The sequence below is a fragment of the Sitophilus oryzae genome, unplaced genomic scaffold, assembly GCF_002938485.1.
Source record: "Sitophilus oryzae breed Bouriz unplaced genomic scaffold, Soryzae_2.0 scaffold_1500_pilon_pilon, whole genome shotgun sequence".
NCBI lineage: Eukaryota > Metazoa > Arthropoda > Insecta > Coleoptera > Curculionidae > Sitophilus > Sitophilus oryzae.
Window position 1 is genome coordinate 1,243,667 of NW_022146171.1, and position 27,104 is coordinate 1,270,770.

At 30.9% G+C, this 27,104-nt stretch overlaps 1 protein-coding gene across 2 annotated transcripts; it reads right to left on the reverse strand.

The window, feature by feature from the left end:
* Positions 1–3,277: 3,277 nt before the first annotated feature.
* Positions 3,278–26,263, reverse strand: LOC115878105. 2 transcript variants are annotated; one of them, XM_030894472.1, is made up of 2 exons: positions 25,911–26,263; positions 3,278–4,997 (listed from the first exon to the last, which is right to left on the reverse strand). In XM_030894472.1, the coding sequence occupies exons 1-2, from the start codon at positions 25,953–25,955 to the stop codon at positions 4,341–4,343; spliced, it is 702 nt and encodes a 233-aa protein (XP_030750332.1). In that variant the 5' UTR covers positions 25,956–26,263; the 3' UTR covers positions 3,278–4,340. The 2 variants fall into 2 exon arrangements, with proteins under 2 accessions (XP_030750332.1, XP_030750334.1); XM_030894474.1 differs by lacking the exon at positions 25,911–26,263 and adding an exon at positions 7,755–8,090.
* Between the last annotated feature and the right edge of the window lie 841 nt (positions 26,264–27,104).

The following is a 27,104-nucleotide window of genomic DNA, read 5'->3' on the forward strand; positions in this document are numbered from 1 at the left end:
ATTTTTCATCTTTTACACTTTTAACGATACCACTTTCACATTTGTTATTTTTGTACTATATAACTACCTACATACAAACAAACAATATTTCTTTGGAGTATGACGTTGAAGTGAGTTAAAATTATGCTCTGGCCATTGATATATAGGCCAGTAAGCGAGGGTTCTAGAGTCCGAATTCTGAACACCTGCACCGATTAACGTGAAATTTTAACAGTGAATAGAAATATATGTAAGAAAAAAAAGTTACACGGTAGCGATGTGTGCTTTCACCCTGGGGGTAAGTGCCACGTCTTCTCGATGGTGAAAAATAAATCACCTATTTTAATTGCAAAAATCAATATAGGGATAAATTCTAAGCAAAAAATGTTCTATAACATTTTACCGTGAAATAATGGCAAAAGAACACATTTTTCAAAGAAAATGAATATAACCGTTTTAAGTGCTCGAAAAGACCTTTTAAACAGTTTTTTAAAATAGTTCGTACCTCGAAAACTCGCGGAGTTATAAGAATAAAATGGTCACCTCATTTTTTCGTAAAAAATTAACAAGAAAATATATGACTAAAATCATACAAATAAAAACTAAGCGTAATACATGTACAGTTGGCTATATTTAGGTACTAACAATGGGTTCTGTAATTTCGAGCGGTTTAGAATGCCTAAATCTGGAAAAAAGTTGAAAATAATGAAAAACATTTTTTTTTATTTTTTAAAAAAATTATTTTTTTTTGACATATCTCAAAAACTAAGCAAGATACGTAAAACATGCAAAAGAGTAAAATTAAAGGTCTTTTTTTTGCAATATTTTTGCTCTCTTTCAATTTTCTGTAGATCCCTTTATTTCGTAGATATTTTTTTTTTTAGTTTGACTTGCGTAAGGACCACCTTCTTTGAGCCCTTAAAACCCAAAAATCTCATAAAAATGAAGAGTTCAAGACTGTTCAACTATAGAGGTTAATTTGTAGCTCGTGTAATTCCCTACAAATTGATAGTTTTTATTTTTATGATTTTAGTTTTAGATTTTCTTGTTAATTTTTTTTTCTAAAAAATGAGGTGACCATTTTATTTTTATCGTAACTCCGCGACTTTTCGATCTACGAACTTGAAAAGACCTTTTAAAAAAGCATTTAAAAGGTCTTTTCAAGCACTTTAAAAATGGCCATGTTCATTTTATTCGAAAAATGTGTTTTTTCGCCATTATTTTACGGTAAAATGTTACAATTTAGTTTTCGAAAAATAAAAAATCACTTTTACAGAGTGATAACTCGGCTATTGTTACACCTACGGTAATCAACAAAAAATCGTTCGATTCGAGTCGATTCGTTATTCCAAAAGCTTTATTTTTGCTTTATATGAGTTTTGCAAGAAAACGTAAGGTGTTCGAGTTATTTATAAAAAATGGCAGAAAAATATGCAATTTTTAGATCAAAAATCAACATTTTCAATCCTAAATAACTAGGAAAATATTAATTTTCTGAAAAAAATGTTATAGAACATGTTTTAGTTAGAATTTAACCCTTTATTGATTTTTGCAATTAAAATGGGTGATTTATTTTTCACCCCCGAAAAGGAGTGGCACTCACCCCCACGGTGAAAGCACACATCGCTACTATGTAACTTTTGTTTCTTACATATATCTCTATTCACTGTAAAAATTTCATGTCCATCGGTGGAGGTGTCAAGAATTCGGAGGTAATACCCTATTTTTATCCTCGCTTACTGGCCTAAAATAATACAGTGGCCAAAAAGTTCACATTTTTTTTATTATTATTGATCATGTTGCATTTTGATTCAATGAACTTTCCCACAGCTACATTTTTTAGAACAGTTTGGCCATCACTGTATATCAGTTTGCATAAATTGTAGATTTCTACTACTCTTAACAAATATAGTCTATTCAAGTTTCTATTTTAGTAATGATGAATATGTTTATTTCAAAGCCTAATAAAAATGACTTATATAAAACTACATTGTATAGTTCCACTTTAGATATAAATATGTTTTCTCCCCTGATAACAATTAAATTGTATATCGATAAATTCGATTCTGATTGGATAGTTTTATTAAACAGTAGTAGTACAACAAGTAGCGTATGATCGAAAAAAAAACGGCTGGGAAATGACGATCGATGACATTTCCCATATAAATTTACATATAAAATGACAGCGATCTTCATTTCATATAGCCATCGCTGACGCCATTTTTTCCGATCATATGGTAGTTCTGCTTAATATTCTATGAGAGTATCTCATATTATGATCTAAACCAAAGTCAATTTTAAACAAGTTATACAAACACGTAATGTAAGTATTAAAGTCATAAACAAAAGAAAAATTTAAAAAAATGAATATTGCAAATATTTCTTATTAACCATTAAAAAAAATGATTAAGTTAAATTTAGTTTAAAATACATATTCTAAAATGTGTCGTTCATATTTATTTTTCGATAAATTTTATATAAAATGTTCCTATACTTTTAGCTGACGGTAATCCTGGAATCAAAAACTAAAAATAGAATAAACTTATATCTAGGGTTGTTTATTAAAAAATTCTAGAAAAAAGTTGTATATAAAATGCATGTGTGCTGTTGAAAATTAAAAACCAATGCTGCCTATGTATGTATAGAATATTCGATATGTAACATAATTCAAATAGGTAAAAGTATGGTTTATTACTCTAATATATTGTTTAAAATGTTTAAATTGTTAGTCTTAATCATCAATTAATCTCTGATGATGCTAACATGGTTAGCGAAACGCGAGTCCAGTGTAAAAGTAAAAGTGTTTTGGTGTATTGTGTTAGGTTAGGTACGCCACTGTTTTTTTTTAAATAAAAATTATTTTTAAAATCTACATTAAACTTGGAACAACTTCATCTCTTGACTTTTTTTCGTACGACGCACCGTTTTCGCGTAAAAAATAAAAACCATTTTCATACATGACTAAATCACTAAAATTTTACCGTAAATTTCAATGGCAAAATTTTTAAAACGGCAAACTTAAGTTTAAAATATTAATTTTTTATTTTCCAAAATCTGGTTTTTATTACCTAAGTGCGAACCAAAATGTCCAAAAATCTAAATTGCCGTTTTTTAAATTTTACTATAAAAATTTACATTAAAATTTACCGATTTGGTCATGTATGAAAATGGTTTTTATTTTTTTACGCAAAAACGGTGCTTCGTACGAAAAAAAATCAAGAGATCAAATTTGTTCCAAATTTAATGTAGATTTTAAAAATAATTAATTAAATTAATAATTTATTTAAAAAAAACAGTGGCGTCCCCTTTTTTTCTTCAATACTATTTAGTTTAAATACCGTAGGGACTTTACATTTTACTTTATTTTAGAAATTACATCAAAATCTCACTTTCTCTTGCAAATCAAAAATGATACTATTTACAAATTCAGCAAAGCTGCTGTTAATGCCAATAAATTTCTCTGGTAACAAAGAGAGGCTGAAAAAAAGCTCTCCTTAAAAAGTTCCTTAATCGTATATACTTGCATGGACAAAGGTACCGTATGATAGAAAAAAAGGGCGTCAAGAGGGCTGGGAATGACAAAATTATCATCGAAATTTTGGCGAGGTCAATCTCTAGATATCTTTTACTAAAAATTGGCATAAACTGGTCAAAAATTAGTACTAATCAAAGAAGGATTAAAAAAGATTAGAACGTTTCATTCAGAAATCTATTTCTAAAAAATTATTTTTTTTCGAATTTTACTACTTACGAGACCAACTACATTTACCAAATACACCATTTAAATATCATTTTTAACCAAATAAAAATAAATTACAACCTTCTTAAGGGCAGCTGTAAGCACAATTAAAAAATAAAGAACAAAGGCCAAGTAATGACGTCCAGGGCTTGACCTCGTCAAAAGTATCATCGATTGTCATTCCCGAGCCGTCTTTGGCGCCATTTTTTTATCGTATGGTACAACCAATAATGATGTTAACATATAGATAGTTCTCGTTCTTCCATCATTTTTCAGGTAAGTGAGCCATCATTCACATCATTCAATATTTTTAATACGAAAAATCCCGTGAAAAAGTTAGTAAGACGATGGAGATGTAGAAAGCAGGTTTATTAAAAACAATGCAAGAGAAAAAAGCATCCGAGACAGTAGATATGATTTAGGAAGGAATTTGTTACGGCATAGGTTTTTTTCTTGAAATTTGGACGGATATATTATATGACGTTTTATTTATAAGAATTTGCAGAAAAAATTGAATAGCACTGATTCTAAAACTAGGACATCTTGGCATAATCATATAATGAAATTATACAACATGTTTGCACATACTTTTACCTATTGGAAATTATTCATAAAACGATTATTAATGTTCCATTTCAAACTTCAATTGCGAATCTTTCACTTTATCTTTTTTCCTTTGCTGCACGTGACCATCGACAAACAGCAACGTCGACGCTATCAACGCAGCCACCACCCCGATGCACCCCAACGCGAACGACCACCCAAAGAAATTGTTATCGTGGCCAGGCATCCAACCCTTCTTATTCGCGCAGCTAGCGAATACAATAACCGCTATAGCTCCCGATAACCCCCCGACCAGTAGAATCAACGCGTTCGATTTGATCAGCATAACGTACTGGTCCATGTCCGGCCCGCAGCACAGGAAGTACAACAGGGTGAGCACGGCGCTCACTAGCGCTGCCAGGAAACACAGCGTGAAGAAGAACTGGGTGGCCACCAAGAACGGAGGTACCAGGTAGCCTCGGATCTGGTCGTAGCCGGTGGTGAAGGGGTCGTAGATCCAGCGGCAGCCCACGAAGAATCTTCGCTGGTTGACGTCGACGGGGTCGGGCAGCGATCTGAAACAGTGGCTCCAGAGGCCGAAGCGGTCCAGGCGGGCTCCCGTGATGCGGTAGTCCGAGACCAGCCAGCTGGGAGTGGCGAAGGCTACGGCGATGAGCACGAAGGCCACCAGGACGAAGCCGATGGCGACGTTGCCGGCCAGGGATCTTTTCTTCATCTGAAATAGAAAACACAAATTCATGAAATATAATACTACTGTTATGATGGATTTGCTTCAGGATTATTAATTATTATAATTTATAATAATGTATATGTTACGATAAAAGACGTAAAAGCGGAGCTTTTAACAGTAATGACCGGTCAATATTTAGATAAGCATATGCAAGACCAAGATCCTCTTAGTTTTGGTTAGGGCTTCCAATTTTCGGGATCGGGATCCCGTCTTGAAATACTGAGATTAGTACCTATAATCCCGGAATTCCGACTCAGAATGAGAAATTTAATCTAAAGAAATACTTATTAAAAATGCAGCCAGTGGCGGATGCAGAGAGTGGCCATAGGCCCTAGCCCCCCCTAAAATCTATAAACTGGATTAAATATTAGGTAAATTTGTACACTCATAGAGCAAAATTATCAAGGAATCACCTCTATGAGACACGCAATAAAAAAAATTATCCAGTTGCCTAAACCAATAAAAACACATACACAACATAGCTTCTATTACCTTGGACCAAAACTATACTGGGTGACAATTTGAAAATGAACAGTATTTAATATTGCCTCTACCGATGATAGTATAAATTTTTTTTTGGCAAAACACGTCAATTTACATATCAAGGGGGACAATTTTTGAGGCATTTGTTGTCGTGATACTTTCAATCCCTTGACCCCCCGGGCACCTACCCCTAAAATTTTAAATGGCAACCCCTATTTCTTTTACCATTTTTGTATTCCTTATAAAATTCTACATTTTTAATAAAATTTTATTATTATTTTTTTAACAAATTTTAGCAATATTTTCACAAAAATAATTTAAAATATTTTATTTGGTAATAGAGCATTGATATTTCGGCTCTATAAGATAATTATTCATCAAAAAAATAATAATTTAATGTAAAATTAGGTATATTATATGCATTTCCGCAAAAATCCTATCAAAAATGATACGAGGTACTGCACTGTGACCCTCGATAAACTAATGATAAAATAATGCCGTTTATGTAGAATTCTATAAGAAACACAAAAATGGTAAAAGAAATAGGGGTTGCTATTTAAAATTTTAGGGATAGATGCCCTGGGGGTCAAGCGGTTGAAAGTAACACGACAACAATACCTCAAAAATTGTCCCCCTTGATATGTAAATTGGCGTGTTTCGCCAAATTTTCATACTATCATCAGTAGAGGCAATATTAAATACTGTTCGTTTTCAAATGTGATGAATATGATACCATTTGAGCTTAGAACTACATCTTCTATATATGTTTTTAAAAAACTGTAAAACCGTCTGTGGGTAATTATGAAGGGCAGATCGTTTGCTGATACTGTTCTCAATTCAAGGATTTATATGGTGAGATGAAATACTAAGTAATTTTTTTTTCTTTGTTTTATCGTAAAATTGTTTTTTTTTACTAATTCTTTTCTTCACTCTTAATATGTTTTTCACTGGTGATATTTTTATATTTATATTTCTCCATATTTTTCTTGTTATGTAGATACATTCGGTAGTGTGCAAATGTGATTAAGTTTTTTTTAAGTGTATGCAAATGTTGGCAAATAGTTATATTCTATATTTTATGTATCTAAGGATTTAATTATTCCTTGTTAATATTGTTTATACTCTGTTTATGTTTTTGATTTAAATAATATTTATTCGAACGAAAGTTTTTGCCTTTATAACGTATACTATTTATTTATATGTATTTATAAGTTTTATTGCTAACGTTTTTTAAATTGTAGTTATTTATATAAATATAAAATAAATCAAAATTGAGTTAAAAATGGCGCCCTAAAAAGCATACTCTACATAACTTTTTATTTGGGTCCCTTAAAAAAAAATCGTATATCCACAGTATAAATAAAATATGATCTTTGAAAGGCTGAAGTGTATAAAGTCGAATCATTTTAGATTGGGCATCTAAATTTTTAGAAATTTTCGGGATACGGGAATTTCGGGATAAACATACACCGGGATCCCTGTTTGGAAACCCTAATCTTGGTCTTGCGAGGTCCAGTCTTGGTCTTGGTCTTGGTCTTGCGTTTTTTAAATAGTTTTTACTAGAGACACTTTCTACATAGAACGTATTTAAGTAAAGAGTATTTTTTTTGTTAAGAGTAATTTTAATAACTAAATTGCAAATTTTAAGCATTTCTTTTTTTAAAAGTTTTTGCAATAGTCAGGAACCTCCAAGTCCAAAGGACGCTCCAAACCTGTTACACATCACCACCCCATTATATATACTCGTATATAGGGTGAGTCTTATATAAGTGGAAATATTTTCAGGGCTGGTAAATCTCGATAACAGAAACATATTTTCTCTTTACCGTTTTTCAAATCCAAAATAATCGAGTTACTTTACTTTGAAAATTAAAAAAAAAGTATTTTTTGCTTAAATTTTGAGAACCACGGATGTTGCCATATTATCAAGAAATTATGTATTTTTGACTAAAAACTAAAAAAAAATTTTAAAAATTTCCAAATTTTTTTTTACAAAAAAAACGCATACACGTGTTTCTGAAATAAACTACCCCTAAAAATATTTGCACTTGTTTAAGACTCACCCTGTATAAACGAATGAAACTAGGGTGGAACAGTGCTAAGCATAAGTATTGTTTTACGAATTACAATGGTGATATAAAAGCAAACAAAAAGATTGCAAATGGTGTAAATCTTAATATTTTTTTCGTTCCACAAGAATCATAGCACAATATCCGTTGGTACTAACCATTTATAAAAGGTCTGAAATGAATAAATTACCGTTTTGTCTTCTTTCACATTGTAACTATCCATTTTTGGCCACATTTCACAAGTCCCGCAAGAACAGATACAATAACTTCAGAAAATATAATCTAACTGTAAACAGTGATCACTGAATTTACCACCAAGACATCCAAATCACAAATAACCAGTACTTTTATCAAAACATTGTATTAAACAGGAAAAAAGTTGACCTCTTTTCCTACTGGAACAGTTTATAATGAACCAAAAAATTCGATTAAGCACAACACAATCAAACAACATAAGAAACAATTCAATCAAGAACTTAAGGTTTTTCATAAAAAAATGAACGAAGGTTAATTGAAGATATTGCCTGTGATATTACTAGCTGTTTTTCTTGGAAGTAATATAATTAATTGTAAGGAATCGAATAAATATGTTTATATGAATAACTATGATTAAACCATCTTGAAATATATCACAGACGTAATGCAGGTATGCGAGTAGGAGTGCCTTTAATAAGGAATTATAACATACAGGGTCCTGTAAGGCTGAGGACACACGAGGCGGCTTTTCGTCGAAGCGATACACTGAGACAGATGGTAAGTCTAGCGGGACAAAACATCAGTAGCGTTGTTTGAGATTTAAATAAAATTTGAGAACGTAGCAAATGGTCTAATATACAGGGTGGTCCGAACTGTATTCCGGAAACTTCGGCAGCATATTCTGCTGATAAAAATAAGTAAAAAAGTTCGTTTAAAAGTATGTCCTAAAATGCTTAGTTTCGGAGATACAGCATGTCGAAGTTTCATTTTTATTTCGATTTTTTCCAAATAGTTTATGAAGTAAAATCAATATTTGGATGAAAATTGGTGTCTGGGGGTTTTTTGACATGAGAAATTTGATTTTGATATCAATATGACCCCTACTTGTAGAGGGCGCCACCTACATGTGTTTTAACTGTTTTGAAGAGTAATAACTGTTCGTCCGTACCTGTATAAAACTATGGAGTGAAAAAATATACATTTCCATGACTTTTTACGTAAAAAATGTCTCTTGGTAAAAATCGCTACGAGCAACCGTTCTCAAGATATTTAGAATGAAAATAGTCCATACATGTCATTATTGACAAGTAGATAATTACTTGACACTGAAATATTAAATTTGGGAAATTTTACTTATTACTTCACAAATTATTTGAAAAAAATCGAAATAAAAATGAAACTTCTACACCCTGTATTTCCGAAACTAAGAATTTTAGGACATACATTTCTACGAACTTTTTTAGTTATTTTTATCTGCAGAATATGCTGCCGAAGTTTCCGGAATACAATTCGGACCACCCTGTATAGTAACCATAGAGTTAAATTCATTTATTTATGAACAACTTAATTTATTAATAAATAAATACAAGATTATTGTCCCACTAGAATGACCATCCAACGCACTGTGCGCCGCAAGTTCTGCCGCCTGCGTAGGGTCTTCAATGAGTTTAATGGGACTTCCATTGCACAAAACACACGGACGGCCGCGGCCGCCGATGCGGCTAGCAACAAAGTGCCAACGCCGCTTTTTAGCCGCCTCGTGTGTCCCCACCCTAACAGTGCGTCGAGCATCTGTACGTCCTATAATACAATACCTATACCGGGTGCGTCTCAAAAGTGGCTCAACCCTATAACTTATTTATTTTTTCAGATAAAAAAAGCGACATTTGGTATGTTAGCATGCATGTGACATAAATTAGGATTGATTAATATATTCAGTTGTTTTCGGTTTCAAACAAAAATGTCAAAAGTTGATATATGATATGTAATTCTATTCAAAGTATCATTTTCTATCAAATAAAGTAAAAAAATACCGAGGGTGCCATTTAATTAGTTGTAGTCATTTTCGGTGAAACAGGAAGCGGCTGAAAAGAATTGAATACGTCCAATCAATCCTAATTTACCAATCATACCAAACATACCAAATCTCGTTTTTTATCTGTAAATAGAAAAACGTTATAGGGGTGAGCTGGTTAATATAAAACTGGCTCACCCCCAAGGTGAGCCATTTTTTGAGACGCACCCGGTATACTAGGATGTATTTCAAGAAAATATTTTAACTTCTTTGTATCTGGATGATTTTCTTTCTGATCACTTTGTATAATCCTAAGATATTATTAAATAGATTTTGATAATTTCAGAGATATTAACAAATAAATAACTAATTATATTTTCGAGCTCTATCCAACAAAAATATTAAAAGTATTTTACCGTTGAAAGAGCCATAGGTAATACTGCGAATATTTGCGAAACCGTTAAAAATTTTAAAACACTTTAAAAACATAAAGTGTTAATGTTGTAACGTTTGTACATGGTGTGTACCCTTGTATTCTAAAAAAGAGAATACAAGGGTACACACCATGTACAAACGACGAAAAATTATTTTATATTATAAAAAATTTGAACCCCCTGTATGATTTAAGATTAGGATATTTATAATATTCGTCACATTTTTTGCTATTTTAATATGCTAAAAAACCAAAAAATCGTTTAGTTCAATGCTCTGAAATAAGTGATTATAAGATAACAGTTTGATCATTGTATACAATATCTACAACTAATAACTTAAAATTAATTAAACAAGTCTCAAATTATAGGCAATTAGAAGTATACGAGAGCGCCAAAATTAATAAATGTAAAGATCATATGAACAAAGAAAATGGTCCAGTTTCTTACTGTTCTCTGTTCCTATTGCTCTAGTTTCGGTAACTAATTGTTACGCGGTTGGTTTTTACCCCCATGGTTAGTTTTGCCACGCCTAGTCAGTGCCAGCTGAGCGCCTATAAAAACGGTCAATTTGTAGATATTAATCTCGATATTAGTTTAGTTTTAATCATCTGTTGATGATGCTAACATGGATAGCGAAACGCGCGTCTAATGCAAAAGTAAAGTGTTTTGGTGAATTAGTGTTTTATTTTGCAGGTGATTATAAATTTTGCGGTTCATTAATAAATTTTAAAATAGCAAAAAATATAATGTTAATCAACATTAATATCAATCTATCCAAGGATGGAAGCATTTTTCATATTTTTTTTATTTCTCATTTTAATCATTTTAAAACAAGCAAACACCGAGGCAAACACTTTTTTTTCTCACAATTTTAATAATAAAAAGTTTTTCCTTTTGTAAAGACAATCCAGGGACAACTGTTCGATCTAGTCATATAATATATGTATAGTTTTTTTATTGCAGAATAAACTTTGAATTAAAGATCTGGCCCAACACAATGTTCCTATACAATTGTTTTCATTCTTCGCAATATAATTAGCAGAAAAAATATATGAAATATATTTAATTATAAGATTATTATATTTAAATATGTTATATTATTATATTTCAACTAATAAAGATGAAATTTAACCTCCAAAAAGCTTTTGCACAATATTAATTAGCATTTTAAATTTAAATAAACTCAGTATATTGAATTCGCACTGAAGATATGAAACAAAATACCTCTTGTTCACATTACGTTAGTCTAATAAAAGTGTTCTTGAATTTAATAGTTTTGTTATTTTAAGACAAAGAAATTATTTGACCCTCGCTTTGACCTATTTACCAACAGAGTATATCATAATAGACACATGTGAAAAAACAATAATACACACATTTTTGGCAAATTTTAAATCAGACTTGAATAAGGTTAATCTAAATACGTTTGAGGACTTTTTGAAGTGAAACTTCTTTACGGGCGCTGGGAGTAAAAATTCAAAGCCGTGACACGACACGCGATACAACAGGAGAGAGGAAAAGTGGTAAGAATAAGAACAGCCTACCAGCTTAGAAAGAATTGTCCGGTTTAAATGAAATTTGGTATGTCAATAGATTGGACTAAGGCCAACTTGACCGTGTACGACACGTGTCACTGTGACAGTTTTACGTCTACACAGCGACTACAAATTTGGTAGGTAGGCTGTGCGAGCAACGGTGCATACGGTCCCACCACAGTTTAAAGAATACATACCAGTTGGTCCACTCTAAGGAATTCTATTGTTATTTTGACTTCAAAGGCGGCCCGTGACCCTTCGAGGTGACAAAAAATTTGTACGTTTACCGGGTGCAGCGGAAGTGCTATTTTATCAGTTAGAACGCTGGCCGTATACGAGGGATCAACTAAAAATACTAAGGAATTTTAATATAGCAAGTAGAAAAATAAAAATACAGTACTAGTTTTATTGATTAACAGCATATCTGTGGGATCCTATAAATTCTAAGGCACTTTTCCAGGCTCCACACCTACAAGTTATTTTCCTTATCAGACTCTACTTATACATATTATGGTGAATACATTAATATTAAAATATTAGATATATTATTCTATCCTAATTCTTTGGAATATGGAATTGTCAATAGGGTAATTATTATTAATAATTATTATGGAAACCCCATATGAAAAATGTATACTAAATAAATATAATAAGTTTTTTTTTAATATATATATATATATATATATATAATAATAATTTGCATATTTCTTAAATTATAGCATGTTTTGCTTTATAGATGTTTGCATTTTACTTTAATTACCTACCCTGAAAGTCCAAATTTTATCGTAGGGTAATAAAAGTACATTTGCATACAACTTGTGTTGCCATTGTCAATTTTTTTGGATTTTTTTCTAAATTTTATGATTATCATGAACAGTAATTATGACTGTTAGTAGTTAATTGTGTAATAAATTTTACTGTTCGATAAAATTTAGTAAAAACTGAAAAAAAATTGACAATGGCAAGACAAGTTGTATCCAAGTACTTTTTATTACCTTTTGATAAAAAGGTAGATAATTCAAGTTAAATGCAAACAGCTAAAAAGCAAAACATGCTATAACTTAAGAAATATGCAAATATAATTTATTACAGTATTTACTACTAATTGAAGAGCACACGGGAAAAATAATAAAAGTACCAAAGGAGGGGGGGCTACACCTTTTGGTACCTAAATAAACGGGAATATCGATAACGGCCACTTAGAAAAAGGCATTTAAAAATGAGAAAAACGATATAAACTCGAATATAAAAGTCCACGAGTAATTTGAATTAAAAAAACGGATTCCTGAACATTTATCATTTCTGGATACTCATCGTTTTTCCCATGTGCTCGTCAATTGTTATATTTACTGTTATATAAAATTTAGTAAAAACTCTAAAAAACTTGTCAATAGCAGAACAAGTTGTATGCACGTATTTTTATTACCTGACGATAACATTTGGACTTTACAGGTAGGTAGTTAAAGTTAAATACAAACATATAAACAGTAAAACATGCTATTTAAAAAAAAGCAAATATGTTAAAAAATAATTTAATATGCAGTTTGCAAACCGGTAAATACAGCAATATCCAAAACATAATAGTAAAGTATCTACTACTACTCTAAAATATCTACTAAAATAATAAACTAAAAACAATTTATTCATAGTTAGGTTTCCATAATTATAATATACTTAATATGTCTAATACTTTAATTATTATATACTTAATATCCTATACTATATAAACACATACCTTCCTTCATCTTTTGGTCACCTAAAGAACGATATATTGTCTGTCATTCTACTTTCACAACCTGCACAACTGCACAAATATTTCTAGTAGACATTTTATTCACAATTCGAACAAAACACTATTTTTGGTTCACCCTATGCGTGTCGGACCGAAAACAAAACTAAAATAAACTTGGAACGCTGTGTACACGTCGAGCGAGGGATGTAGACTGATCCAAGTCTACAAGACAGGCGGGGAGCGGCGGGAGGAATTTTGATACGGGCGAAGAGTGAGTCAACTGATATATTTATATTCTTTAAACTGTGGTCCCACCCTGTAAATTTGGGTACGACGCGACGTCCCCGATATTTCGTTTATATCTTTATCAGAGTGGGACTAAGGATTTGATGCTGAAGAAAAATGTGGGTCGATTTCGGCATAATTTGGAAGGGGATACCGGATGAAGCCCTCGGCGCGACAGTGTGATCTAGAACAGGTGGACATTGCATTTTTTTCGTTGTTTTGCTACTTAACTCAATGATATTCGATAAAATCTATATAATACAGCCAGAAATGTGATAAGGGAGAGAAGGGATTTCCGTTTTTAAATATATGATAATTAATATATATTATAAGTAAGAAATATAAAAAATATTTTTTTTAAACAAATAAGTAAATAAAAAAATGTTTGTTTAAAAATGGTAGCAGTATTTTAATAAAAATAAGTGTACAAAAAATATATTGTAAAAATATGTACACTAAATAAAACTACTTTATACATCATTATGTGTATCACGTTAACCAACCAAATTTAAAAAAGAAAAATTGAAAGAAAACTTCTTTTCTGAACAAATATATATTTTTATATACAAAAAAATTGGCGCCGGGAGGCACGTATATTTGCCCATACTAAATATGTTAATAAAAAGTTGATAGGCAGTTATTTTAGTTTCAAAGTAGGGGACAATACATCTTTAAGATCGCAGCGATTAACCCCTCTCTTACTCATTCTAGTTTCAAAGTAAAGGAATTTTTCCAGTTTTTTTTATCTCAAAAACTGCGACTTTGATTTTGATGTTATTGGAAATTTTGTTGCAAATATTATTCCTAATCTTAAATTGAAAACCGCGTTTCGCTAGCTACTGTAATTTTGGAGTTACGATTTCCTAAAATGTTTAACTCCCTCCCATACCCCCTTACCAACCCCCCACCCCCACCAAAAACTAATGGCCAGATTCTCGGGTGCCACAGTATTTTTGTGCCAAATTTGATTAAAATCGGTTTAGCGGTTTTTGAGTTATCGTTTTACAGACGGACAGACGTACAGACAGACATACACCATGAAAATATTTTGTATTTAAGTCATTTATGACCCAAATAACTCATTTTGAGTGAAATTAAAAAAACTTTTTTTGCCGATCTTAATAGCCTACCATACCTATTGGTATGGTCAGCTAAAAATATAAAAAAAAATGAATATTTAAGAGTAAGCAAACAGAAAAATGAAAATATTCTATTTTTAAATAGCTAAAAATCCGCATATGGAAAAAGTTAAATAGGTACCTACATTCAGATACTTATATAGAGAGGCAGACTGAAGATATTCATTATGATAATATAAGCAAAAGACAAACTTAATTTTCAAAATCTTCTGTTTCGATAATATGTAAAAGTTCTTTGGCTTCAGGAAACGAATCCACCCTTCCATTTTTTGAATATTTTGGTCGCAAATTTTTAAAAATGGCCATACATTTTCTTATACAGGGTGATTCCTGTAAGTCGGTCATGCTTTCGAGGAATGATAGAGGACGTCGAAATATTAATTTTGATATAGCACACCATGGGTCGGAAATGCCTCTTACGCAAGATACAGGGTGTTAAAGTTTTTGAAAAATTAAAGATATTCTTTAATTTTTCAAAATTTTATAATTAGAGGGCAGAAACACATAAGCATCGTTAGCTCTCTTCATCTTGGGTAACTTTAGTACTTTTTACTATTAGCTCTAAACAATTTTTTAAAAAATTATAAATTTAAACTAGAATTTGTTTTATTGTTAATAATAAAATTCGTAGTTTAAGGTAGTTATAATAATTCGCATATATAAGGTTCTCATTAAAAAAAATATTTATTTTTAAATTGTGACAAAATGGTGTTAGATAGAAGAAAGTTGCAAGAGACATTTTTTCTTAGAAATAAACCGAGTAAATAAAAAACTTCGAAATTTTTATTTTTATCAGTGGCGTACTATTTTTTTTAAAATATAACCCGATGCGTATCACAGCTACGTCACTGGTTGAAACTAAAACCTCTTCTTTTTACATTTAAAGTGTCTCTGTTAGGTAGACTCCTATAATAAAATTTTATAACGATACCTTCAACTGTTAAACAACTATTAAAGAATATCTTTAATTTTTCAAAAACTTTAACACCCTGTATCTTGCGTGAGAGGCATTTCCGACCCATAGTGTGCTATATCAAAATTAATATTTCGACGTCCCCTACCATTCCTCGAAAGCATGACCGACTTACAGGAATCACCCTGTATAGAGATATTTCATAAAAAAATAATTTCTTCCAGGATCGGATCCAGGTGGATACAAATTAAATACAACAGTATACTAGAAGGTTTACTTTATATTGTCATACATGAAAGACTCTATTCAAATGTATCCATTTTTTTAAAAGTCAACTTTTATATAATTTCCGAAACGTTCTTTGGTATAATTATTTATATATAAAAAAATAAGACACTAAGAAATAGTGCTGTTTAAAAAATTTTAAATGTGAAATGTTGAAAAAGAATCATTTCTTCAAATAAAACATATTCGTAACCAAAAAATATTAGCAGACCATCAAAAAAGATATTCAAAAATGACTAATTAATTTTACCAAGATTTGATGATTCATAGATACTTTAACCACGGCACATAAAACAATCGGCACGCCAACTCTACTCAGATTCCATTGTTTAAAATTTCTATAAAATTTGACCTTGTCGGCGCCATTATGGTTTCCTAGTCAGGGCCGGATTAAAACGTATTAAAAATTTTCTCAGAAAATACGACAGGGTCGTATTAAAGAAATACTGTAATTGACTGAAACTGAATTTTATTTACAATACTTTTGTCCAAACAAATGAATCGTTAACCGCGCATACTTCTCGGAAAGTAAAAATGAAAAAATCAATTAAATATTTCACTGTAGAGAATAGACAATTAAAATTAAAAAACATGCAACTAACAAAAACATGCCAGGAGTTACAAACAAGAATTAAAAAAATACCAATAAAATATTTATTGAACAATATAAAGAGGCTACGTACAAATTATGCCCATCAATGGGCGTAGCAAATTTTATTAATATTCAAATTTCACAAATTAATAAAATAAATCCACAATTTTTTTTGAGAAACTTCTATTTTTTTCATGGCAGGAAACAAAGTAGGTATCGCATTGTATTTTATACAGTTACAAAGTGAATTGGTAAACATTTTAAATTCAAAGTGAACAGAACACAACTGTGGGGGGGCCCACTGTATTTGTGGGCTTTATTTATATCTTCAATCAAGTCTTCTCCGTTAGCTGCAATTGCCCATGTTCTTGCCCTAAAAATGTATTGTTAACTTGTCACTAATCTATTGTTATTTTCGATATACTCATTTTATTTATTTTTATAATTTTATTTAAATTAATAATATAATTATTTTTAAATTTAATGTTGAATGTTTAGATACAACATTAAATTTTACTAAATATTTAACATTTTAATCTTGCTAATATTTTATATACATATAGGGTGAGTCTTGAATAAGTGCAAATATTTTCAGGGGTGGTATATTTCGACCCCAGGAACACGTTTATGAGTTTTTTTCGCTAAAAAGATATTGAAAATCGTGCATTTTCTTTTAACTTCCCTGTATATTTTTCGAAAACTTTTTAGAACTGCCTGTTCACCGCAAATTTTCCCACGGTATAATTTCTTAATCTCTGATATTACCATAGTTACGGCTTTACTCTATGGTTGCGACACTAAAAGGAATGCAAATACAGAAAAAATCCGGTGGCTCTCAACTCAACATTTAAAAAAAAAAAGATTTTTTTTAAACTTAAATAACTCGGTTATTTTGGATTTATCTGAAAAAGTAAGGAGAAAATATGTTTCTTTTATCGAGATCTGCCAGCCCTGAGAATATTTGCACTTATTTAAGACTCACCCTGTATATAAGTTTGTTAACTTATATATACTTAACATTTAATATAGATGCTGAACTTGTATATTTTTATTTAGATCTTTCTATTTAGCTGAATGTCCTATTATGTATACTACTGTTTTTTTAACTAAAATATGTTAAAATAATTAATCACATATGTATATACATACCTAATCGGATTTCTAGGAAACAGAAAGAAACTTTTATTGCAGTTTAGTCCTCTACTCGGGCAGTTTTTTGCTGGACAACTTCGCCCAGGCATTTTAAAAACACGTAAAAATTAACGATTTAAAAATGTTCAGAGAAAAACAAAATAAATTATAAAACACAAGAAACGAAAATAAACTAGAAAAACCAAATATATAACACAATAAACAAAAATAAAACAACAACTATAAAATATAACTCAAGAAATAAACAAAATAAATTAATCCGTACGCTACTGACTCGAATCAGCCGAAAGTGTGCGCAGTCGATGAAAGAAACTACGACACTGGTTACTTTCTGTTGATGGAAACCCTAATGGCGGCGTGCGCGTAGCATTCCCGCCAAAGAGAGTTGGCCTGCCGTGTGATTTATATGCCGTGCTTTAATTTTCAACCGCTATAGCCTTCTTACCAGGGTAGGAAAAAATCATGATTTTTTTAAAAAAATCAAAAAAATCAGATTTTTTTTATTTAAATCGGATTTTTTTGATTTTAATTCAAAACTATATTTAAATCGGATTTCCAAATGATTAGGACTTATTTCCAATTAAAGTCCTATCCTGAATGGCTAAATCTATACATCGATACCGATAACATTAACAATTTTACGGGGCGTTGTGATTTTTCCACGTCCGTCGGTCACCAATATATTCCGCAAAAAAAGTCGTTCGCTTCAGATCAAAAGAATTTGTCTTCAAACGTCTCAAAAGTATTAATTTTTGTCATTTTAACGCCTAGGCATAAAAGTAAAGCACTGTTCCGCCTAAGGACAAAAGTACAAAAATATATTATTAAACTGATATTAAGTGTCATATTCAACGAGTGTACAAATTATTGCTCGATTACTGTTTATATTAGTTGCAATATTTGAAATTAATTAAAACATTATTTGTAATGTTTAAAAAAAAATAGTATGTTCTATTCGGAGTAAAAATTTACTTTTTGTGCCTCCCTGTAACGTCGGAATAGCTTACGATGGTCCTTCAAAGGTACAGGTATATATATATATATATATATATATATATATATATATATATATATATATATATATATATATATATATATATATATATATATATATATATATATATATACTTTGTCTACATATATATAATATTCGGGTCCGGGCAATAGTGCGTCGGGCGGCATCGGTAGCTCCTAGAATAGAAAACTTGAGAATTTTGTTTAGTGCAAACCTAAAGTATGTACCAGGATGTATTTCCGGAAAATATTTTAACTTCTATAGGGTGGCTCAAAAAAGTGTTAGTGGATCTGGATGATTTTTTTTAAATGGAACACCCTGTATGTTATTGCATTTTTGGCTTCCTTTCAGATCACTTTACATAATTCTAAGATATGAGTAAATCTATTTCGATAGTTTCAGAGATATTGAAAATTAAATCAAAAATATATATTTTTCAACCCTTCTTAAAAAAAAATATTAAAAATACAAGAACAGCCCTGTTATGAAAACTATAGTAGGTATTTACTTTAGATGGTCTGTTCTTACTTTGTTATAAGTATGGTAATCGTAAATCATACAGGATGTTCAATATTCTACACCAAACTTTCAAAAATATAAAATTACTTTTCTTGGTTTTTTTAAATGGAACACCCTGTATATTATTTTTTTATTAGATGGAGAATTAAAAAATAAACATTTTTGTATTTAAAGTAAAAGAAACCTGTTATTTTTAAGCTGTTATTTTAAGCTGTTTTTATAAATAACTATAACAGTTTCAACTGTTATCTAAAAATAACAGTTTTGCCCATCACTAGTGTCTTTGATAAAAATTTACTATGGAAAATGCCATATGAAATACACAACCGGGAATATCTTCGAAACCGTTAAAAATTTTGAAATACTCTAAATACAAAAAATGTTCATTTTTTAATTATCCATCTATTGAAGAAATAATATACAGGGTGTTCCATTTAAAAAAACGAAGAAAAATTATTTTATATTTTACAATGTCTGGCGTAGAATTTTGAACATCATGTATGATATACGATTTTCATATTTATAGCAAAGTAAGTACAGACCATCTAAAGTAAATATCTAATATAGTTTTGATTTCAGGACAGTTCTTGGTATTATTAATAATTATTTTAAGAAATGGCTGAAAAATATATAAATTTTATATATTTATTAATATCTCTGAAATTATCGAAATATATTTACTCTTGTCTTGGGATTATGTAAAGTGACATGACAGGAAGCCAAAAATACAATAATATACAGGGTGTTCCATTTAAAAAAAATAATCCTGATCCACTCACACTTCTTTGAGCCACCCTATAGAAGTTAAAATATTTTCCTGAAATACATCCTCGTACATACTTTAGGTCTGCACTTAAACAAAATTTCCAGGTTTTTTTATTCTAGGAGCTAGAGATGCCCGACGTACTATTGCCGGACCCTGTATATATGTTCCCGTCATCCCTTCGTGGGACATAGGGCTTCTAAGAGATGTTTCCATCTGATCCTATTCTGAGCTGTCTGTTTGATCTCTCCCCATGTTTTCCCGACCTCTTGGGCTTCAGAGGTTACTGTTTTTCTCCAGGTATTCCTTGGTCTTCCCCTGGCACGTCTTCCCTGTGGATTCCATTCAAGTGCCTGTCTAGCGATATCTCAGTGGGGTCTGCGCAAAATGTGCCCAATCCAGCCCCACTTTCTTTTCTTAATTTCGATATCTATTCGATTTTGTGATGTTCTTCTCCACAGTTCTTCGTTGTTAATTTGATTGGGCCAGAAAATTCTCAATATTCTTCGAAGACACTTGTTGTAACAAACACCTGTAGGCGATCCATGAGACCACGCGTAACCTTCCATGTTTCGCTCCATAAAGCAAAATAGATTTGACATTGCTATTGAAGAGCTGGACTTTAGTTTTTTTGCTATATATAGAGGAGTTCCACACAGGTGTAAGCATGCCAAAAGCTCTTTGTGCCTTCAAAATCCTTTCCTCTATATCTTTCTCTGTGCCCCCATCGCTGTGAACCATACTTCCCAGGTACTGAAATCCATCAACTCTTTCGATGGCTCGGTTGGAGAGGTATAAATCTTGGTTGTTGGGAGTATTTGACCTCATTTCTTTGGTTTTCGCCACGTTGATTTGAAGACCAACATTATTAGCTTCCTCTTGGAGTCTAAGAAGTTTTTGAGACATATCCGAATGTGAATGGGAAAAGATGCATAGATCGTCTGCGTAATCCAGGTCTTCTAGCCTGATTAACAGTCCCCATTGTATCCCTAGTGGTTCTTTAAATGCTCTATTTAGTGCTACATCCAGAACGATGTTAAAGAGTAGCGGCGAAAGTATACACCCCTATATTATCTGTTATAGATATTAATTATTAGAATATTTTTTATAGTTTTCTGGGACACATTTTTATAAATTTTACAGTTATTTTTTGATTTATAATAAAGTTTCAATAAAATTATTTTTTTTCATTTAAATCACATGATTAAAAGAAAAATCACTTGATTTAAATCACGATTTAAATCATGCCAACCCTGCTTCTTGCTATAAAAAGAAGAAAAAAAAATCTTTAGCATAGTAAACCCCTGGAGTGTCCTCTTAGCATTCATGTAAAAGAAAATTTCAAAATTCGGTTGTTGTTTTATTCGCTAATGTCCAGCATTTCTCAATTTCGTCACACTGTGCGGCGTTTCGAACTGATGCCTCAAATGGACAAAGTCATCAGGATTTTCTCATCATTTCATCTCTTTTGTCAATTATGGGTCGATTGAAACCAAATTCGGCATGTGTATAAAGGTATCCGAATGGAGTTAACAAATTTTGTCCGATATATATCTAATATATATCCGATATATATCAAGTTTTGATATTTATTTTTGTTTTAATTTTTTATGTAAAACTGGGTTTAGTATCAAGTAAAATCAAGAGCTCAAGAAAATATTTTTATTTCAACTTAATTGTTGTTGCTTTGCACATAATAGGAACAACATTAAAACAAAAATGTATAAAAAAATATACAGAAATTCTAAAAAAATAAACAGAACTTCTAAAAAATAAATAGGAATTCTAGAAAATAAACAGAAATTCTAAAAAATAATCAGGAATTAAAAAAAATAAACAGATATTCTAAAACTAACAAAAAACAAATTTATATTTGATTTATTAATTTTATTAATGGTAAATCATCGTCAGATTCGTTAGAGTCAGCATCAATTATTGATACTGTTTCTGGCAAAGTTTTTGGTACATTTGAATTGTCCCAGATCCAATCAATGTTATCTTTTTTGTTTTTTTCTTTCTGATTGTTGTATTTAAATAAAAAGGTCAATTTTCCAGCTTTTTCGTTCCCAAGCCTATTACGCAGTTTCGAGTCCAAAAGATGAGAAAGTCCTCTCAAGAGATACATTAGACGCAGTCGCAGTGAGCAGCTGTTTACATAAGGACAGGAAGTCGTTCTTATGTGGCCAAGTTGAATCATCCATGACAATTCCTTTCCACCACACCATAGCAGCTGTATTTTTAAACTGAGATCCAATTTTTAACGTAGAAACCAGTAGCGGCTCGTCAGGGTAGGCAAGGTGGGCGGCGCCTACCCTAAGATTTTGGCAGAATTGAATCGATTTATTACATTATTTACTATTAATGTTGCCAATACATAAAAATACTGTTAATACACGGAAGTGTGTTTTAATAATCAATACTATTTTAATATTTGTGGTCTTGTATATTAACGATATTAACATATTCACTACCGCTGGCGTACGCTGACCGCTGACTGCTGACTGTGACTGTGCCGCTGCGTTAGTTAGAAAACAAAATAATTTTGACCGTTGGAGTGCCTTTGTTCGGCGATTTCTACATCGCCTACTATCAGAGTCAATGCACGACGTACGGCAGTCTTCTGTCTCTGTCTAACTCATTGTGCAGTAGCGACGCGACGTAAGTCGGAGTTGTATCATACTAGGGCGGGGCTTAGGCGAAATCTCCGGTCGCCTTCGCATGAAGTCGTGGAGGCTCGGTAGGCTTAGATGTTAAGGGGATATTCCGGATATTTTCATAAGGAGATATATCACATTTCGTTAAGGGGATATTTCATATGATTCATTATACGTAGCATTTAAAACTTTTATATGAAAATTCAAAAAACGTTTCAAGCAAATTAGACACATTTTTCGGGCTTGTCCGAGATTATTAAAAATGATATAATCGGTTGTATTTCAGAAAACGCCACACAAATAAAAGAATCCGAAATAAAAAAGCGCGTTATTTTATTCCGTGCAAGAAGACGATACAACAGATATTACAGAAAAGTCTCTGTGCTATTTCAATTCGATATGTTAATAAAAGCGGCTAAGTCAAATATCTTTGCGAATTTTATTTCATGAAATATTAGATAACATTGTTATACATTTAGAAATAAAGTTTGCAGATAGGTACTCGTATGTCTCAATTATTTTTATTTATCTCTTGCGGATCCTAAATTTAAAGAATCCTATAAAAAATTTCCAACGCATTTAACATCTGATTTAACAAACTTGTTATAACAATGTGATTTAACAAACAAAAAATGTTATTGACCAACATAAATTAATGAATAAATTGCAGGTATTAATAATAGATATAATTTCGAGCATAAAATAATTTAAGGAGAATAATCCTGGAAATATATTTCCAGAGGCTTTCAAATTGTTTGTTTTGTTTGTTACTACACTATTTACAAGTACTTGGGTTGAGAGACATATTTCATGTTTGAAATGCATTAAAATTTATAGTAGAGATTCCATGAAAAATAAACGTTTATCGCCACTTGCCTTATTTTCAATCTAAAAAGATCTTTTCACAGCTCTTCAACAATCTGATGATTTTACTGATATAATATTAAATAACTTTTCTTTATTAAGAGACCGACCCATCAATTTAATATATAAAACATAATTATTCTTTCTCTCAATACTACCAATTTTTAAGTTTGTGTAAATAAATAAAAATACTCAATAGTGACTCCAGAGCAATAGAAAAAAAAATAATAGATTAATAAAAACTATACTTGTACATTATGTCAATCATTACTATGTCATTACGTTGAATGTTGTTATTTTTTCTTTAGTTTTGTCCTAAATATTTTTGAGCTATGTATGTTTTTAACCCAGAGATAACATATATTTACAAACTGGGCTAGGGTATTATGTAAATTAGGGGGGGGGGCAAATAGACGCAACTAAAATTTGTCGCCTACCCAGTCACGCGGGTCACGAGCCGCCACTCTTAAAAAAAGCCGTAGAAACTTAAGAAAAGAGTTGAGTTTTATTTTTTTTATTTTTTTATAAATATCATGATATATATCAAGGTATAAATATCATGATATATATCATGCCAACCCTGCCAAAAATGTCGACAGATGCACCAGGGATGTGCATATAAAAAACATGTGCGCTACTGATTTTTTTTTCATGGCAAAGTTGTCTAGGCCGTTTGCGGATAAAAAGTTGTCTGAATATCGTTATTTTGTTGACTTCGATGAGATAAACGCGATTTTATTAACCACAATTAACAAAATTAAAATAAAATTAATAAATAATTATTTATTTAATCTAATTTATTATTAAGTTTTATTAAAATTTATAACACTGATGTTCAATCAGTGGCGCATCTATTAGAGTAAAGTACTATAGGTTTAAATTAAATTTGTGCGTTGAAATGTTTTGTGACTCTGTGAAAAAAAATATTTTTGGGTTGGTCTGATTTTTTATTGTGATTGTTATTAATAATTTCTTTTATTATAATTTTATTTTATACCCCATTTTGTCTTACTTATAAATTTCTTTCTGGGCAGGGGTAATTACCATCATTGCCCCTTCCATATATGCACCCCTGTATTGAGTCAGTGTCTCTACAACAAATTAAAAAAATAATGGTATTTAGGATAATCTCAAGAAACCTACCTATTTTTTTTAATTTTTAACATCCCCCTGTAACTTTAAAACTATACATTTCCTCACCTATGTTTATAGGAACTTTTTTCATATTTTTATGAGAAGTCAATGAGTACCAATGTTCCACATTGGCCAGTTAATAACATGACAAAAAATTTTAAGGTTGCTTAAATAATTATCTGCCAACCCCTCACTCTGAGTTAGTAAAGAGTTCCATATTGTACAATGCAAAAAAAATGCACAATCATCTGCCATCTGAAATTAATTCCATTTCATCCTTTCCTGCATTTCGCAGAGTCTTGAGATCATACTTACTGGAGAAAGCCTTTTACGCGGTTAACGATTTTTTTATTAATATCTAGGGTTCTAAATTTAACACACATTCACTAAATTTAAGAAATGATTTTGTTTTCTATCCATTTAAATTTAGTATTGACATTATATACAGTTGTTTATTTACATGTATGTTTATATTTTATTTATATTTAATTAAATTAATTTTTGACAATGTACAATTTCTATAATTGTATAAAGTATTGTTTTAGTTTTGTATGTTTGCTGTTAGTTTTATATGTTTTTCTATTGTTAAGTGAAGTTTTGTATGTTTTTTATATTCTTTTTTTTTTAAGCTTTGTCAACAAAATTGTAAAATTTTTTTATGACAATAAAGCAATTTCTTTCTTTCTTTCATTAAACTGTCTACACAATTTTGCTTATAAGTGGAAAAAAAAAGACAGTGGCGCACATGTTTTTTTTAGAAAAATATTCCAGTGATAACCCACATGTCTCTGGTGAACCACCTTAAGAAAAACAATGTGCAATTCACAAAGATGACATTGAGTGTATCAAAATCAAATAAATATGTACCTATATTTTGCAAGTTTCAAAACTCTCCCCAAACAATTCGCGTGAATTACTACGATAAGATAAAACTACCTCATTTTCAACCGCCACTAAACTATGTTAGTTTATTTAACTTCAAACAATTAGCGGAACAACTGTTTAAAAGCGATTAAAGCTACAGGTTTCCTGCCTTGTTTCGTTTTCCTTTGAATTCAAAGCACAAACTCCATGACCATAAAAATATGCTAGCTTAACCCCTTATGGTTCTATGTCCTAGAGTAGTAAGTTACGTTGGTAAAGTATGTAAACAAACAATTAATAACGTAATAATTATTATTATTCATACACTTGTCGCCGTACATACATTTCAACGAGTGTATGACACAAATATAAACACACAATTTAAAGGTTATATGTAGTTCATTTTAAAAACAAAAACAATTAAGATTAAGGCGTTTTGAATTATTAAAGATTATAAATATTAAAATGATACCTACCTCTTCTTCGTCTTCTTCAGTAGCAGGGACCCTCTCTAAACTCATTTAGTCATGTAATATTTAAACAGGATACTTCTGAATGATGAAGGCGTCTTCATTAGCGATAAAAAATGTATAGTTGGCAATTGGAGTGGAAGACTCAAGTAAACATTTCCTCCTTGCACAACAAACGATCACTCTGACACTTGAAGATCACTAACAAAGTAACAAACGTATTTTTAGTTAATGAAGAAACAAACAACAACGGCCACCGACCACGCCTGCCAAGAACAATAACACAACCGTAAGTAAAACCAGGTAAAACGTATCGTGTGTTGGGAGCTTCAGCCAACGTCGCTTTGTAAGTAGACGGGTCGGCAGTTCGACCATTAATGTCCGAACTTACCTTGACCAGGTCCGTAATTGAACTTTTACTTTAAGGATTCGTTAACCTTTTTTACTTTCCCACGATTAATTGGAATTATTATATTTCGGTTGGGTATTATTGTTAGTGTGCGATATACCGTAGCCTTTGTTTTATAAAAATCTGCCATGACAAAAGAGAAAAATAGATCTAAAGATTTTTATTTAAATTTATTTAGCTGCATTTTTAATTTTTGTGTCTGTAAACTTGTATTAGACGCTATTCGTTATACAGGGTGTCCCATAAATAAGTAAAAGTATTTTAACTAGTAGTATAGTTCAACCCCAGAAACACGCCTATGAGGGTTTTTTTTGCGAAAATTTTTTTTGGAAATTTGAATTTTTTTGAAAATTTTTGTTGGAATTTTTTTTAGTTTTTAGTTAAAAAACATAATTTCTTGATAATATGGCAACATAGGTATTAGATTAAATTTACAACAAAGAAAATCCAGAAAAAATTCAGTGGTTCTCAAAATTTTATCAAAAAATCATTTTTTTGGAAATTTTCAAAGTAACATAACTCCGTTATCTTGGACTTATTTGAAAAACGATAAAGAGAAAATATGTTTCTTTTATCGAGATCTACCACACCTTAAAATACTTGCACTTATTTCTGGGACACCCTGTATTTATAAATACACATTTATTAGTCTTTAGGGATTTAAAGTGTGTCTAAAGCTTCATTCATAACCTCGCAATTATTAATGGAATAAATTAGTGGTTTCAATTACACTTTATACTTTTTACTTTACAATTCAGAATGTCTAAAAAAACAAAATGTCATTCCTAGCA

Excerpts from the sequence above, each read along its gene's own strand:
- LOC115878105 (XM_030894472.1), bottom strand. The coding sequence starts at position 25,955 with ATGAGTTTAGAGAGGGTCCCTGCTACTGAAGAAGACGAAGAAGAG. Across the intron at positions 4,998-25,910 it reads CTGAAGAAGACGAAGAAGAG|ATGAAGAAAAGATCCCTGGC; the intron begins GTAGGTATCATT and ends TTTCTATTTCAG.